Genomic DNA, 16,658 nt, shown 5'->3' on the forward strand with positions numbered 1-16,658 from the left:
GAAAGGTGTTTATTGGGGGTGAGGAAGCACACATATGCAGCAGACACACAGAGGAGAAGACCCTCTGCAAAGGGGGGAGGGGGGGCTTGGAAAGCCAAAAATACAATCTCTGCTCTAGGAAATGGAGTTTTAAATCTTTTGAAGAGTTTTCTTCCCCTAATTTAGGGTTGGTCAGTCTGAAGAAAGCTAGGGTGGTTGGTTGGCCCAGAATTGCTGTGCAGCATGTCTGGACCAGGCCTTGAACTCACTATGCCAGCCCATCCTCATGGGAGCTACTGGTGGGAAACAAAAGCCTACAGAGCACTTGATTGAAGGTGCCAGGCTTTTGTCTCAAGCCAGGAGGGTGAAGAAGAAGCTGGCCATTCTTGAGAATTTGCCACATTTAATACCTAGCCATGGCCTCTCTCCCTCTCTTTCTGCCTCATAGTGAGTCTAGCTCCTAGTCTCTCACTGCCAGAGGAGAGAGGTAAGCAAGCCAGCTGCAAACCCTTCAATCTCCAATAGTGATCTACTTGTATGATATGCTGGTGTGATAGTGATGCACAAGATGTTGGAGTAACCCACCATTGTCTGGGTGGATTTAAGGGCCACTGCTTGGGGTAGAACCCATGCCTAATACTGCTCAGGTGGTCAAGAACCTGAGACCAGACCTAGGACCTAGGAGAAAACCAAATACTCTTGTTTTCCAAAAGGAATAAAATGACTCCTAATGGCATTCTAGTATTCCCATGGGTCAGTATCTCCCTGAGGAAGAGATGCTTCTTTCTGCAGTCGATGGGGACTAATATAGAACCCCACAACTGGACAATGTACAGAGAGACTTTGGAACACTCAGTCCTAAATGGGATGTCTTCATTAAACTCCTCCCCTCAGCAGAGTTCAGGGAACTACGTGGAAAAGGAAACAGAAAAATCATAAAAGCCAGTGGCGATGGAAGACACCAAAGACATAAACCTGACGCACATGGCAGGATGCGCAGGGCCTGCACATGTCCAAGCCAGGTGGGGTGCCAGCCCCGGACACAAGCCCCCACCTCTAACCAAGAGGCTACCGCAATTGACACCTGCTGCTTACAGAGCAACATCAGTTTTCTCTAACGGAGTCTTTACAGGGTTTATAATTAACTACATGTAAGGGCAGGCCCTCTACCCTGCAGGAGAGGTCCAACACAAAACAAATCCGTGGTCACTTTGGAGACTGTTTGTCTCATACTGTTTGGCCCCTTTTCACTTTACTGGTCTTTTGCTTGTATGTTATGGTTTCTAACTCTGTGGTTTGGTTACTTCCCCCCCCCCCCCTTGAGACAGTCGAGCTGGGATTAAAGGCCTGCGCCACCACCGTCCGCTTGTCCTACTTTGTGTTTGTGTGGGGTTTGTTTTGGTGTGTGTCTCTGCGTGTATATGTTTTGTGCTTTTTATTTATTTTTTAAACTTTTTGCTTATTTTATGTACATTGGTGTTTTGCCTGCATCTGTGTCTGTGTGAGAGCATCAGATCCCTTGGAACTGGAGTTAACAGACAGTTGTGAGCCACCATGTGGATGCTGGGAACCAAACCCGGGTCTTAACCGCTGAGGCATCTCTCTAGCCAACCCTCCCTCCCCCTTTATTTTATGTCTTTATTCTTTTTTGTTTTGTTTTCCAAGAGGGCTTCTCTGTTTCGCTGGGTGTCCTGGAATTCACGCTGTAGACCAGGCTAGCCTTGAACTCAGAGACAGGCATGCCTCTTCCTCCAGTGTCCAGGATTAAAGGCATTCACCACCACACCCAGCTTTGTTTGTTTGTTTGTTTGTTTGTTTGTTTGTTTGTTTGTTTGTTTAATTTGTTTTGGGGTTTGTGTGTGTGTCGGTAGCAGGTGTACATGTCACTTGTGTTTTATATTTATCTTTTAATTGCCTGTTTTTTAAGTCAAGAGCAAGAAGGCATGGAGTTGGATGGGTGGGGAGGTGGGAAGAATCTGGGAGGAGATGGGAGACTATGATGAAAACTTTTGTTTCTGAATATTAGTCACCGCTTCCGACCTTGGTAAGGAAAGTCTAGCTTGCTATGAGGTCTATTCCACTCCCATCTCAAATGCGTCTCCTGACTCTCAGTGTTCCTCCACGTGTTCTTGGCTCGACTCTGCTCGTTTGCTCTGGTGAGGAATTCCCTAGCCTGCTCTTCTATTGTGGTTTTCTATGATACTACAAGCTTTTCCTGAGTACTTGTTCCAGCTACAGGTTCACTTTTGCTTTTGTAATTATATATATAATACATTTATATTATAGTATATATTACAGGATATTCCCAATTGCAAGCTACATACATGAGGATATGAGCTACGTCTCTTTTTGCTAAACAAATGGCTAAAATATATGCCAATAATCCAGCAAAAGGGGGGAGAACATATGTTTTGCAAAAGGGTTATGTTATCCAACTCTACTCTAGATCTTTATGTTTTAATCCACAGATCTGTGCAGCTCGGTCAGAGAAGCTTCTTGGAGCAAAGGACGGTGCACAGTCTTAGCACCATCACTTAAGACTTAAAAATCCCAAAAAGGCGGGGGAGAGTAGTCTGAATTGGGTTATGAGGTCCGCGAGGTACCTCACCTCAGCCATTGAACTCGCTCTAGCTGGCCGTGAGTCTGTTCCAAGCTCCGGCGAGGGAGGCATCCGCCCGCTCGGGGCCTCTCCTGCCCAGTCTTGCCCACGCGTGGAGCCCTGCTCTCTGGGAACTCACCTCCCCGCTCGGGGAGAGCCCGGTTAGGGCCGCGGGAGGCCCCAGTCTCAGACCTTCCCAGGGGCCGGGGAGTGACGAGCACTCAGCGCGTGGCCCCGCTGATGAGCTTCCCCCGCCCGCCAGAGGGCGGTGGCCGGCGAGCTTAATAAGCCTCGGAGGCGGGACGCCTGTTACAGTGACGGTGGTTTCCCACAAAGCACGGCGCGGCGGCCTTGATTTGCATGCGCCTTTATGCCCGCCTCCCGCTCCGGAGAAGAAGCCCGCGCATCCCGGCTGGGCTGGGGGTGATGACGTCAGGGCTCGAGCGCCATGGCGCCGCGGCGGCGGAGGTCCGGCTCCGGGAGGCGAGGTGAGAACCCCTGTCCGCGGGCGGACACGCTGGGGCCAGAGTCAGAGGGAGCAGTTCACTTGTTCACGGTCCAGTTCAACCCAGAGAGGCGTGTGGACCCGGAACAGCAAGCGTGACTGCCACGTACTGTTAATAACTAACGTCATTCAATGAAAAGATCTCCCGTTATGGAGTCCGGCACTGCAAAAGGATGAACGTAAAGTGATTAACTTCTTACGTCAACCTTTCTAAGAGACATCCGATTTCAGGAAGTAAAAATTCGGATATTGGAATTGTTGGCTGTGGATTGTATACTGAGTTCCTAGCTGTACCCTATTAAGTTAGATACTATTGCTGTGGACTCAGTTGTACATTTTGGACAGCTGAGGTACAGCGAACTCCAAGGTTCTGAAGCTCCAGTAAGCAAAGCTGGCCGTAAGCTGGTCCAGACTGTAGAGCATGATCACGTGATCTAATTTGAAGTAAAGTGTGGAAGACCCAAGGCCCACGTCACGAGTAATGAACTTTAAACATCTCTGTAAATTTATTTTATCCTGTCGTATTAATATATGGTCAGGACAGCAATTTAGGAAGGGTTGCTCAGTTTGTCTCAAGAGAAGTGAGTGGTGTGGCATTTGTAACTTTCAAAAGAACATCTTAAATTATTTCTTTAAAAAATTATTTAAGTGCCGGGCGGTGGTGGTACACGCCTTTAATCCCAGCACTTGGGAGGCAGAGCCAGGCGAATCTCTGTGAGTTCAAGATGAGTTCCAGGACAGGCTCCAAAACTACACAGAGAAACCCTGTCTCGAAAAAAAAAAAAATTATTTAATCTGTACGTGTATTTTGTATGTCTGTCTGTATGTGTGTGTGTACACCAAGTGTGTGCCTGGAGGCCAGAAGGGGGCATTGGATACCCTGGAACTGGGGTTACTGAGAATTGTGCCCCACCATGTGAGAGCTGGGACTTGAACCCAAATCCTCTGGAAGAGTAGGGGAACCTCTTCACCACTGACCCATCTCTCCAGCCTCCTTTAAATTCAGAAGAATTTGTCAGAGCAGTGGGTGTGTTGGCCCATTCCTTTAATCCCAGCACTTGGGAGGGGCAGAGGTAGGAGGATCTTTGTAAGTTTGTAAGTTCTAGGCCAGCCTAGTCTACAAAGTGAGTTCCAGGACAGCCAGGGCTATGGAGAGAGACCCTGTCTCAAAGTAAAAAAAAAAAAAAAAAAGAAAAGAAATTATCAGGAGGCTAGAGAGCTGGCTTGTGCTTAAAAGCACTTGTGGCTCTTGCACAGAACTTGGGTTCTATTCCAAACACCCATATAGCTGGTCATAGCCACTTTACCAGATTTTATGCCCTCTTCTGACCTCCATACATTCAGGTGTACCATACATTCATGTGGTGCACATGCATATTTGTAGACAAAATACCCATACACATAAAAACAAAATAATAACCCTTTTGTTTGTTTTTTAAGGTTTGTCAGCAGATTCAAGGGCAGAGACACAACTCTGCTGTTCCTGGCTACAACCTTAGTTTTTTTCCGAGACCTTCACTCAGGCAAACCTAGTACTCTTGGCTTTAAGGTAGAAAGGAATTTCACAATATGCAAGATGAACCAGAGTTGGGAGTTTATTAAAAGAGATATTAACATACATTTTAAGCACAAGGGTTAAAAGAAAGGAAATGTTTTAGAAGAAAGACACCACAGAACACAGGTGTGGGCTTCTCTAAGAATCACCCTTCCTTATAATAGACATATGCAAAATTTGTGATTTTTGGCTCTTCAAAGAGTTGTTAAAGAATTTAAATGAGATCACATTTCCTGAGGTGTTTACAGGAGGTTAGGTTATCTTCATGTAAACAATGTTTGTGGTATGTCTAACATTCCCATAGAACGGGAGAGAAATGAGTCCAGCCCCATTACCACATTGGTTATGCCTTAAGTCTGATTCATTGTCATTTTAACATAAAAGTATTTGAATATCTGTGTCAGCAACTTTCACCTGTTAATTGTGCTGGAATTCTTGCTTCTCAGCTGCAGAGGGGATTCAGCCAGACTCTGGGATGAGGGGCTCCCTGTCCTTTCCACGTCCACCTAGTTTTTCCTGTATTTTTATTTTTGCTTCAGTCTCAGCTATTAGATGATCTTTGTAGTGTAGTAATTCTTTGCTTATTGTTCTCGCCTTTAGCTTCTGTAGGGCTAAATGAAGCCAAGAGAGTTAATAATGGCAACAAAGCAGCAGAGGACTCTCCCGCTGTCAAGAAGATGCGCACAGGCCAGAGGAAGGGGCTCGAGGCTGCAGGAAAGGATGCAGATGGGACAAACGGCAAGCAAGGTCACAAGGTCACAGGCCAGGGAGGCATGGGCCAGCTCATGGGTCTCTCAAAGAGTGGGATGATATTTCTTCCTTCCCTCTTTGAAGATATAATTACTCTCTCTATCATTTGGGCATTTGGGAGTACCAGTCTACTTTGTCGAATCTTTCTTTTCATACATTTGAGTTGGATTAGGCAGAAGACCCTGATTGCTCAGGAAGGGCCGAGTTAAACATGACAGCTTTCTAACCACGACAGCTCCTTTGATTCACACGTAAGTATTGACAGTGCATATCTCTGTTCCCTCAGACTCGGTGAAGGCCTTGCTGTTAAAGGGCAAAGCTCCTGTGGACCCAGAGTGTACAGCCAAGGTGGGAAAGGTAAAGTACCTGGACAGAAAGCGGAGTTCTTCTGGTATTGTGATTCCTATCTAGAATGTTGCTGGTGTTCGTTTTAAAAGTACTTTCTAAAATACTGCTAGTGATTCATTTTCTCCAGAGTTGGGAAGTGGGCGTGGTGGGGTTTCACATGAGCAGAATTGGGCCTGGAGAGATGGCCCAGTGGTTAAGAACATGCTCTTCAAGAGGACCTTCATGTGGGTTTGATTCCCAGCACCCCATGACATCTCACAACTATCTGTAACTCCATTTCTAGGAGATCTCATGCCCACTTCTGACCTCCACAAACACCAGGCATACAAGTGGAGCATATACATGCATGTAGACAAAAGACTCATGCATTTAAAAAAAAAAGAATGAATTTTAAAATTAATTTTTAAAAATTTAAGAAATTCACAGACTATTAACGTAATTACCCTAGGAGTTGCCATCAGCTTTCCACAGCTCATTCCCTTTCTCACCCAGGAAATGTTGCGATTGTTAAGGGAGGACGGTGTGGTTTGATGAGAAATTGTCTGGAATGGCATACGTTACTGATGAAGGGGGAAAGGATCGGAAGGATCTGGAAGAGAGCCGTGCGGCAGTGGCGCACGCCTTTAATCCCAGCACTCGGGAGGCAGAGGCAGGCGGATCTCTGTGAGTTCGAGGCCAGCCTGGGCTACAGAGTGAGTTTCAGGACAGGCCCCAAAGCTACACAGAGAAACCCTGTCTCAAAAAACAAGCAAACAAAAAAGCAGGTTTCTTTTGAGTTATTTTGAGTTAATTAGAAGAATTCGTATGTTTTAACTTTAATAGTGATAGGCTGTGTATAGAATATTTCCATTTCTCTCCCTGGAAGACAGATGTTGGATGTGCTGGAGAATAAACCTTAAAGCATTAAAGAAATGAATAGGGTCTCCCTTTGCTCTCAGGACTGAGTACATTGATGCGGTTCGTTTCCTCTCTTCCCAGGCTCATGTGTATTGTGAAGGAGACGATGTCTATGATGTCATGCTGAATCAAGTAAGAGCATAAGTCATTCTGATTGTGGGGGTTTCTTTTTTATTATCATTTTTAAATACAGTTCTTTATTTAATCTGTGTGTGTATGTGTGTGGAGCTCAGAGGACAACTCGAAAGAGTCAGTTCTCTCCTTCTACCATGAGGGGCCCTGTGATTTAACTCAGCCCACGGGGCTTGGCAGAAAGTGCCTTCACCCACTGAACCCTCTTGCTAGCCCAGGCTATCAGAACATCTTTGTAATATAAACTGCTCACGTTTTTCCAAAATTGAAATTGGCTTTATGATTATTACATTCTGCTTTTTGCCACTGTTGAAGACTTTTTATTTGTTTTGTAGGGTTTTCTGCATGTGTGTTTTTTTGTTTGTTTTGTTTTTTGGAGGCAGACTCTGACAAAACCTAGGCTAGGTATATAGTCTAGGATGACCTTCAACCCCTGATCATTTTACCTTCGTCTTTCAAGTGTTAGCATTTCAGACATGCACCACTACATTTGGTTTTATGTAGTACTTGGAATCAAACTCAGGGTTTTATGCATGCTAGGCGAGCGAGGTGTTCCACCAACATTTGTTGTTGGTTTTTTTGTGTGTGTGTTTGTTGATTTTGTGTGTGTGTGTGTGACAGGTTGTTACTGTGTAGCCCGGGCAGCCTTGAACTTGCAGTTCTGTTTCAGTGTCTGTAGTACTGAGATTTCAGGGGCACAACTGTCTCACCCAGTTCATCCTGACATTTTAAAATTGTGCAGTTCATTTTTTTGTTTAACTAAAAAATGTATTATTACTGTGAACACATGATGGGAGAAGGCACACATACCACAGCATATGATATGTGTGGAGGTCAGAAGACAACTTTGTTTAATCAGCTCTCCATCCTACTAACCCTAAGTCCACCCTAACCCCCACCCCTCGCCGTGTGTGTGTGTGTGTGTGTGTGTGTGTGTGTGTGTGTGTGTGTGTGTGTGTGTTGCTTAGCTTCCCTTACCAGCCCGGCAGTCACTCTGTAGAGCAGGCTGGCCTCAGACTGGACAGTAATCCTACTACCTCAGCCTCCTGAGTGTTAGAATTACGAGTATGCGCTACCAGTTTCTGTTTCTTTTCCTTTTTTTCCCAGTTTGAGAGACCAAGCCCAGTGCCTTGTGCTTGCCAAACAAGGCTCTACCACCGAGCTACATCCCTAACCAGTCTTTCTGTTTATTCTCTCTCTCTCTCTCTCTCTCTCTCTCTCTCTCTCTCTCTCTCTCTCTCTCTCTCTCTCACACACACACACACACACACACTTGTTTTGATACTTGCTCTGTTCATTTATTTCCTGGAGATGACTCATACTTGAATTTATTTGCCTTTGTGTGTCTGTCTATACATGGGTGGGTGCTCTCATGAGTGCACATGTATGCTTGCACATAGAGGCCAAAGGTCAATTTCAGATGTTGTTCCCAGGTGCCGCCATTGACTAGTTTCTCTCTCTCTCTCTCTCTCTCTTCTTGAGGAAAGTTCTCTTGCTAACCTGTACCTCACTTAATAGACTACACTGTTACACTGACTGGCCAACAAGCAGGCTCCAGGAATCCCCCTGTCTCTGCCAACCTAGTGCTGGGATTCCAGTGTGCGTTACCATGCTAAGGCTTTTTTTTTTACATGGAGTTTAGGGATTGAACTCAGGGTCTTATGTTTGTTTACTGACTGAACTTTCTCACCAGCCACATACTTCAATTTATTGATCCAATAGAGATAATTTTAACAGCTAGCTAGTATTTCTTTTTATTACTTATTCCTAAACTATTATAAGCCGGTCTGGCGAACTAACTGAGTCAGTAATACTTGGAGTATAAGCCTGAGGACCAGAGTTCAGCTCCCCAGCACCTCAGTAAAAAGCTGGGTACACTGATGCATTCCTGTAATCCTAGCACAAGGGAGGCTAGAGACAGGAGGATGCATGGGGCTTGCCAGTGAGCTCCAGGTTCGGCAGGAGACCCTGTCTCAAACAATAATGTAGAGTGAGAAAAATATCTATGGAGGGAGCTTTCAGGAGGATCCCATTAATGTAGGGGTTGGATAGGGGTTTCAGGAAGCTTCCAAGATCACACTTTTAATTTCTAAGAATCAGTCATTAAGTTCCGGTTTATATCCTTATTCTTCCAGGATCTGTTTGTTTCCATCATGCTATGCTTTTCATTATGGCAATTATAATTACTGGGCAGTTATAACCAAGGAAACAGCATTGGTTTATGTGACTTCCAGTAGTAAAACTCTCCTTCTATGCTGTTCTTCTCCCACTTATCTCAGACCAATCTGCAGTTCAACAACAACAAGTACTATCTTATTCAGCTCTTAGAAGATGATGCCCAGAAGAACTTCAGTGTTTGGATGAGGTGGGGCCGAGGTAAAGCAAGGCTTTATGATGGATTGTATGCTTTATGATGATAGCCATTCAGAAACACAGAAGTCTGTGAAGGGCTCGGGAACCCACTTGAGCTTTTGAGGTTGGGAAGTGGCAGGCATCGTCATTAGGAAGCTTTGTGAGGCTGAGAAGACGCCCTCCATTGGACTGACGGTACTGCTTATCGGCTGGGACACTCAGTGGTACCCTGTATCAGTGTGATCTGTTGCCTAAGCCCTTGCACCTGTCCCGTCCTCTTTTCCTGCCTATTGGTCACACAATAAGCAGAGAGACCTTAGAGAGATGGCTTGTCACTGCTGGAGAGCTATACTTGGGGTCTAGGACACGGAACCATCCTGTGTTTGGCCTTTACTTTGCAGTTGGGAAAACGGGACAGCACAGCTTGGTGGCTTGTTCTGGTGACCTCAGCAAAGCAAAGGAAATATTTCAGAAAAAGTAAGTGCTAAAAATTTAGTTAAAAAACATACCCTTCTTGGATCTCTCTTGTTGAAGAGTTTCATGTAAGGATAATTGAGCCTAAATGTTAATTCCTTTCTATTCTGACACCCTATGATTAGAACATTAAATGATTTCTTTTTTTGGGGGGAGGGGGGGAGGAGGGTTTCGAGACAGGGTTTCTCTGCGTATCTTTGTGCCTTTCCTGGATCTCACTCTGTAGCCCAGGCTGGCCTCGAACTCATAGAGATCTGCCTGGCTCTGCCTCCCAAGAGTGCTGGGATTAAAGGTGTGTGCCGCCACCACCGCGGCTAAATTGTTTCTTTAGTCAGTGATTAAATCAACCTAGATCCTTGAAACTGACCAGAAGGATCTAGAATATTTTAAGCACAGCAAGCAACTCTAAGAAATTAGAAACACCAGAGGCTGAGACTGTCCACCTGGAGCTTTCAGCTTCTCCTGGTGATTTTGAGAGCAGACTTTCTAGAGTCTAGATACATGTTTCTTTCTGGGAAAAAGCATTGGTTGTCTACCTTTTATTTCACATATCCATAGCTTCTGTGTTTTGGGACCTTTGGGAAGCCTTTGTTCCCATTTTTGCTTGATTCCTTTGTTCCAGTTCTTCTGTTCATTCAGTGTCCTAATTTACACTTCACACTACGGAACACTGCTGTGTGCTTCCCTCTGGCAGTGGACCTTAATTTGTATGGTTTCCCCACCTTCTTGGCCGCCACAGATTCCTTGACAAAACCAAAAACAATTGGGAGGACCGTGAGAACTTTGAGAAAGTACCTGGAAAATACGACATGTTGCAGATGGACTATACTGCCAGTGTGCAGGTAAGCTGACTCTACAGGTGTCTTCTAAGTAAGTGAGTCTACCCAGGTGATGTGGACCAGTGCAAGTCCAGAACAGGCTGGGATATTAGGAGTCACTGCTTTTCCCTTGTCTTTGATCTCAAAGGGCCAGAATATGCCTTTCTGCTGTGTCCATAGTCATAAGACAGTAGTCTTCTCTGTTGTGAACTAGAATACTTAGGAAACCCGAGGCCCTGCTTCCAGAAGGTCAGTGTTACAGACCAAGAGAAGACGGATAAATAACCAAACTGAGAAACTAAAGCTGGCTTCACTTCTGCACCACTGTGACGAGATCGAGGGCTGCAGGTGCAGGTCAACAATAAATGCTTCCCAGCATGCATGAGGCCCTGGGTTCAAAACTGAGAATCACAAAAAGAAAGAAAGGAGAAGAATTTTGACAAACTAAGGTTTCCAGCATGCTGAGAACTTTCCTAAAAACTCATAGATCTGAAAATTAAGAAGCTTTTCGTGTTAATGTGATCAGAAGGTTTATGGCATAAGAACTGTGTTTGCCTACTCTGTTGGAAGGGCCATTTGTTCTTACTCTGAGTACTTCACTGTGAGGGAGCTCCAACAAGTTGGGGTGGAAATCACATTGGCTCATCTAACTAGATTCCTAATAGAACGTACCAGTGTGCAAACACACCAAGGATCACTGTAGACCTGCTCCCTATGGGGCTCAAATTCACCCTTCAGATATAAGCTATGTTTATTTTGCTACAGGATGAAGATAAAACAAAGCAAGAGGAGCCCCTTGAAACTGCGAAGCCAGAGTCACAGCTGGATCTTCGAGTCCAGGAGCTGATAAAGTTGATCTGTAACGTGCAGACAATGGAGGAAATGATGATAGAAATGAAGTATGACACCAAGAAAGCCCCACTCGGTAGGACTTCAGACTCTGTTCTTCAGCCCTGCGTATTATTTCCTAGTTCCTTTAATGAGCAGTCACATCACTATTTAAGGATTACTGAAAGTACTGAGTGAGGCAGCAGGATCTGGAGTGAGGGTTTGAGAGGATGATACTGTTTGGAAAATTGAGTTTTAATTGGGCAGGGATATGTAGTCTATAGAAATAGGACCCTGGTTTGGAGTCTGATCTCTGACTGGGCCTCCAGGAAAGCTGACAGTGATGCAGATCAAGGCCGGGTACCAGTCTCTCAAGAAGATTGAGGATTGTATTCGGACCGGCCAGCATGGGCGAGCTCTTCTTGAAGCATGCAATGAGTTCTACACCAGGATCCCACATGACTTCGGGTAAGGTCATGGTGTTTCTTTACTTTGTTCTTCTACTCACTTTATTCCTTAAGCAACCGCAGTAGCTCTGGTCCTCTTAATCTTTTATTCTTAAGGAAATTGTCATCTTAAATTGGGTCCAATATGATTTGTAGCTAGCTTAGAATATGGGAAGTCAGCACTCAGGAGGCAGAGAGTAGCCAGCCTGGATCCTGTCTCAAGAAAATTTTCAAAATAAAAGAAATATGGGACATAATTTTCCTAACTTTATTAGAACTATATGCCTGACCAAGTGAAAGTTAACCAACTCAAGAGAGAGTGGGTCCCCCACCCCTGCAAAAAGAGAAGAATGTATCTAGCCACTAAGTAAAACCCCTTGCAAATCATACCTCCTTCCATTCTTTTAAGATGTCTACACCCACATAAATACCACTTTTCTGAAACCAAATGATTAATATTAAATGGATAGAACACATTACTGATCCTTATTTTTTTTAACTCCTTCAGATTTCCATTTCTGATCCCTATTTGTGTGTGTGTGTGTGTGTGTGTGTGTGTGTGTGTGTGTGTGTGTGCGCGTGCGTGCGTCTGTGTGTGTGTGTATGTGTGGTGCTTGGGACTGAACCTAGGGTCTTGTACATGTTACCCAAGCACTTTCCCTCTGAACTGTATCCTAGCCCAGTTCATTCTTCATTCTGGTTTTCATTGTTCCCATTTCCTCTATTGCTTTCTGTGAATTCCATGACCTCAAAATAGCCCTGAATGATCAAAAGGTTTACCCGTTCTGGATTGTGTCCAGACTTCCTTGTTGACGTCAGTGTAGCTTAGTTTGAAAAAGGGTCCTATAAAAGAATTTCAACTCTGTCCTGGACATGGAAATCTAAATAAATGTTTTATCCAACTTAGATGTGCATTTAATATCCCTTTGTATATTTGGGCTTTGAAGTCTTTTCACATGCCTTTCTCTTCCAGATAGGAAATCCTAATTTTTTTTTTTTTTCTTTTTTTGTTTTTTGAGACAAAGTCTATGTAGCCCTGGAACTCACTATGACTGGCTTCAGTCCCACAGAGATCCTCCTACCTCTGCCTCCTGAGTGCCGAGATTAAAGGTGTATGCCACCAGGCCCAGCTTTTTTTCTTTTCTTTTTAGTAAGACGAACACTAGTTTTCCAAAGGACCTGTTTTTTTGTCATGTACCCTCTAGCCACAAAGCAGACAACTCATGGTGGTTGTACCTCTGTTCTTAGACTCTCTGTCCCTCCAGTGATCCGGACAGAGAAAGAACTGTCGGAGAAAGTACAGCTGCTAGAGGTGAGCTGCGAGTGCGCTGGGGAGTTTGCTGACTCTTGGCCTATGTTCCTCCACGTTGATTCTTGGTCTCATCTTCTTAGGCGCTGGGAGACATTGAAATTGCCCTGAAACTGGTGAAGTCAGAGCGCCAAAGCTCAGAACACCCCCTGGACCAGCACTATAGAAACCTCCATTGTGCATTGCGTCCTCTGGACCATGAAAGCTACGAGTTCAAAGTAAGACCAACAGTCATTTATTTTCACGTTCTTACCCCAGTAAAGCCCATCCTTCCCATCCCTGTGTTAACCAGGAACTTGGGAGTCAGAACTCTTTCTAACTGCATTGTGAGGCTATTGGGGGCAAAAAGTTCTGCTAACTTAGAGCAGAAGCCCTGCATCCTTCAGTTCACTCCAGTCTCTTACAGGGTCTACATTTGCTGTTCCTTCTTTTCCACAGGTGATTTCTCAGTACCTACAGTCTACCCATGCTCCTACACACAAGGACTACACTATGACCTTGCTGGATGTTTTTGAAGTAGAGAAGGAAGGGGAAAAAGAAGTCTTCAGAAAGGACCTTCCTAACAGGTCTGAGTCCAGCTCTGGGTCGAGTAGACATTTCCTTGCCTGAAGTGTAGTGAAGGAGCTGGGAGGGTGGCAGGGACAGCTGCTTTGTTTGTTTGTTATTTGTATCTGTGACCATTGTTTTCAAGAGAACAATGGAGTAAAATAATGGGTCTTTTTAGGATGCTACTCTGGCACGGTTCCAGGCTGAGTAACTGGGTGGGGATCCTGAGCCATGGGCTTCGAGTTGCCCCACCTGAGGCTCCCATCACAGGTTATATGGTAAGTAGAGACTGAACTCTAGAAGGAACCCAAAGGAAAGAAAGATACAATGATGATCTTGGTCGATCCCCCAGCCCAGATTAGGATTAGGTGGTACTCCTCTGAAGGAGTTAAAACAGCTCACTGATAACCACATCTTTCCTGTGTCCCTCTTTCTTTAAAAGAGATATGTCTCTTAGAGTTTAAAGGCAGAGATCCATGGCTATTTTGTTGTCTCTTGAACTGAGTAAGAAAGGGCAGTGGGGAAGGAACCATGTTGTGTTTATGAGAACAGAACCTGATGGTCAATGCTGAGTCTTCTTCCTCATAGAGAGTTTCACGTTGACCTTGGGTGTTTTGGAGCTTGCTATGTAGACCAGGCTGGCCTCAAACTCAAAGACCTGCCTGCCTCTGCCTCCTGAATCCAGGGCTTGGACCACCATGCAAAAGGCACTTCTCATATAATGGATTAGACAGCTGATCTCCATTTTTGTTGATATATTTCAGTTTGGGAAAGGAATCTATTTTGCTGACATGTCTTCCAAGAGTGCCAATTATTGCTTTGCTTCTCGCCTGAACAACACAGGACTGCTTCTTCTCTCAGAGGTAAGTCAGCGAACACAGCTATGATCTCTAGTTCACTGAGAAAACTTGACTTTGGATTCAAGAGGTACACCTGGAATGGGATTTCCATTGCATTAGATTCTTTTGCTAAAGTAAGGAATAAAATACAAATCCAGATGTTCTGGTTGACTTTGGAATCACCTACTTCTGAACTAAAAATAGGTATTCACGGATCTTTTGTTTTGCAGGTAGCTCTAGGTCAGTGTAATGAGCTACTGGAGGCCAATCCTAAGGCCGAAGGCTTGCTTCAGGGCAAGCATAGCACCAAGGGGCTTGGAAAGATGGCTCCCAACCCTACCCACTTCATCACCCTGTAAGTGCTAAGGCTGCTGGAAGACTTCTTTCAAATTGTTAAGAATTACTTGTCTATTTCAGCTAATGTTGACACATTTTCTTCCATTTTGCAGGAATGGAAGTACAGTGCCCTTAGGACCAGCAAGTGACACAGGAATTCTCAATCCAGAGGGGTATACCCTCAACTACAATGAGTTTATTGTCTACAGCCCCAACCAGGTCCATATGCGATACCTTCTAAAGATTCAATTTAATTTTCTGCAGCTGTGGTGAATGTTGATCAAATAAGCAAGAGAGGATAGTCTTCAAACAAGAATCAAGCAATATTACATTTTTTAACTTTTTGATATTTTGTTTGATAAAAATAATAGAAACCTATCTCTGGCTTCTTTGCGCTTTACTTCTCCAAACACTTATTCTTTGTGTGTGGTGTGCATGCTTATGTGTACACACAGAGGCCGGAGGAAGGTCATTGGAGTATGCTCTAGCACTCTTCATACTGTTTCTTGTTTGGTTGGTTGGTTGGTTGGTTTTTTGAGACAGAGTTTCCAATTTGGATCCGCCTGCCTCTGCCTCTGGAGTATTCATTTTAAAGTCGTTCACCACCACAGCTTGCCACACTGTCTTCTTGAGACAAAGGCTCTTACTGAATCTGGAGAGAGGCTGATGGCCAGCAGTTCAGTCCTTTGCACCCCAAAATTTTGGGATTACAGATATGTGCAGCCACACTCAGTTTGTTTTTTAGATTTGTTTTTAAGTATGTGCATGTTTCTGAAGTGTCTGTGTAGTTACATGCACGTGAGTGCAGATGCCAGCAGAGGGAGGTAGAGTTACAGGGCTCTAAGATGGCTGAGCTTGGTAAATCAGCTTAACTATACCTGTAATCAACCCAAGCAGCTGGGCACGCCTATGAGGGATTTTCTTGACTGGATCATTTGAGATGGAAAAAGCCCCCCTACAGCTGGGCTACAGCATCTGGTGGCAACCCTGTTGGGGTTCATTAGTTTAACTATGTAAAGATGTGTTACATTGTTTGCCTTGCCTGCCTAAGGCACCTGATTCCAGGGGCCAGCCAGCTAGGCAGACATGGAGGAAGCAGGAAAGCAGGACATACAGAATTAAAGGTGAAAAGCCCCAAGGCAAAATGTAGATGAATAGAAACAGGTTAAGTCATAAGAGCTAGTGGGACAAGCCTAAGCTAAAGGCTGAGCTTTCATAATTAATAAGAAGTCTCCATGTCATTATTTGGGAGCTGGTAAGTCGCCCAAAGAAAATTCCAACTACACAGCCACATGGAAAGGCCTGGAAGAAGGAAGCTTTGACTTTGGCCTGCTTGCTCTTGCACTTCCCGGCAAGTTCATCTATCCTGTAACTGAGGCATTCTTTGATTGGTCTTTGGAACGCCAATGCAGACTGAAGACCAGGAACATTCTAGGCATTTCCTAGGACTCCAGCACCAGACTGAAACAGTCTAAAATATCCAGCTTCGTGGAATGAACAACCTCCGGATTCTTGGCCTTTCCATTGGGAGATAGCCATCGTTAAACTACTAGGCTATAACCTGTAAGCCATTGTAAGTCTCCTTAAAAAATAAAATATGGCCGGGCGGTGGTGGTGCACACCTTTAATCCCCAGCACTTGAGAGGCAGAGGCAGGTGGATCTCTTGAGTTCGAGGCTAGCCTGGTCTACAGAGCGAGTTCCAGGACAGGCTCCAAAGCTACACAGAGAAACCCTGTCTTGAACCCCCCAAATATAGATAATTATATATATAATTATATATATTTATATTTACATATATACAATTATATGTAAAAATGTGTGTGTATATATGTATATATACATTTGCTCATTCTCTCAGTTCTGTTATTCCTTTAGAGAACTGTAATACAAGTCCTCTGCGAGAGCAGTGTGTGCTCATAACACTGAGCCATCTCAGACCTCAAA

General features: G+C 44.5%; 1 protein-coding gene across 2 annotated transcripts; it reads left to right on the forward strand.

Annotated features, from left to right (window-relative positions):
• Nucleotides 1-2,960: 2,960 nt before the first annotated feature.
• Parp2 (poly(ADP-ribose) polymerase 2) lies at nt 2,961-15,091 on the forward strand. 2 transcript variants are annotated; one of them, XM_006994847.4, is made up of 16 exons: nt 2,961-3,066; nt 5,239-5,385; nt 5,675-5,745; nt 6,715-6,765; nt 9,045-9,141; nt 9,519-9,594; nt 10,331-10,433; nt 11,175-11,334; nt 11,567-11,705; nt 12,932-12,995; nt 13,076-13,210; nt 13,431-13,558; nt 13,717-13,816; nt 14,303-14,401; nt 14,608-14,732; nt 14,827-15,091. In XM_006994847.4, exons 1-16 carry the CDS (start codon nt 3,027-3,029, stop codon nt 14,984-14,986), a joined length of 1,695 nt encoding a protein of 564 aa, XP_006994909.3. In that variant the 5' UTR covers nt 2,961-3,026; the 3' UTR covers nt 14,987-15,091. The 2 variants fall into 2 exon arrangements, with proteins under 2 accessions (XP_006994909.3, XP_076401025.1); XM_076544910.1 differs by having other exon boundaries at nt 3,004-3,066; nt 5,239-5,393.
• Nucleotides 15,092-16,658: the final 1,567 nt, after the last annotated feature.

The sequence above is a fragment of the Peromyscus maniculatus genome, chromosome 9 (genome assembly GCF_049852395.1).
Source record: "Peromyscus maniculatus bairdii isolate BWxNUB_F1_BW_parent chromosome 9, HU_Pman_BW_mat_3.1, whole genome shotgun sequence".
Taxonomy (NCBI): Eukaryota; Metazoa; Chordata; class Mammalia; order Rodentia; family Cricetidae; genus Peromyscus; species Peromyscus maniculatus.

Coding starts and splice junctions, on each gene's coding strand:
- Parp2 (XM_006994847.4), top strand. CDS start 3,027: ATGGCGCCGCGGCGGCGGAGGTCCGGCTCCGGGAGGCGAG. Junction 11,335..11,566: donor CACCAAGAAAGCCCCACTCG/GTAGGACTTCAG, acceptor CTGGGCCTCCAG/GAAAGCTGACAGTGATGCAG. Junction 14,402..14,607: donor GACTGCTTCTTCTCTCAGAG/GTAAGTCAGCGA, acceptor TTTGTTTTGCAG/GTAGCTCTAGGTCAGTGTAA.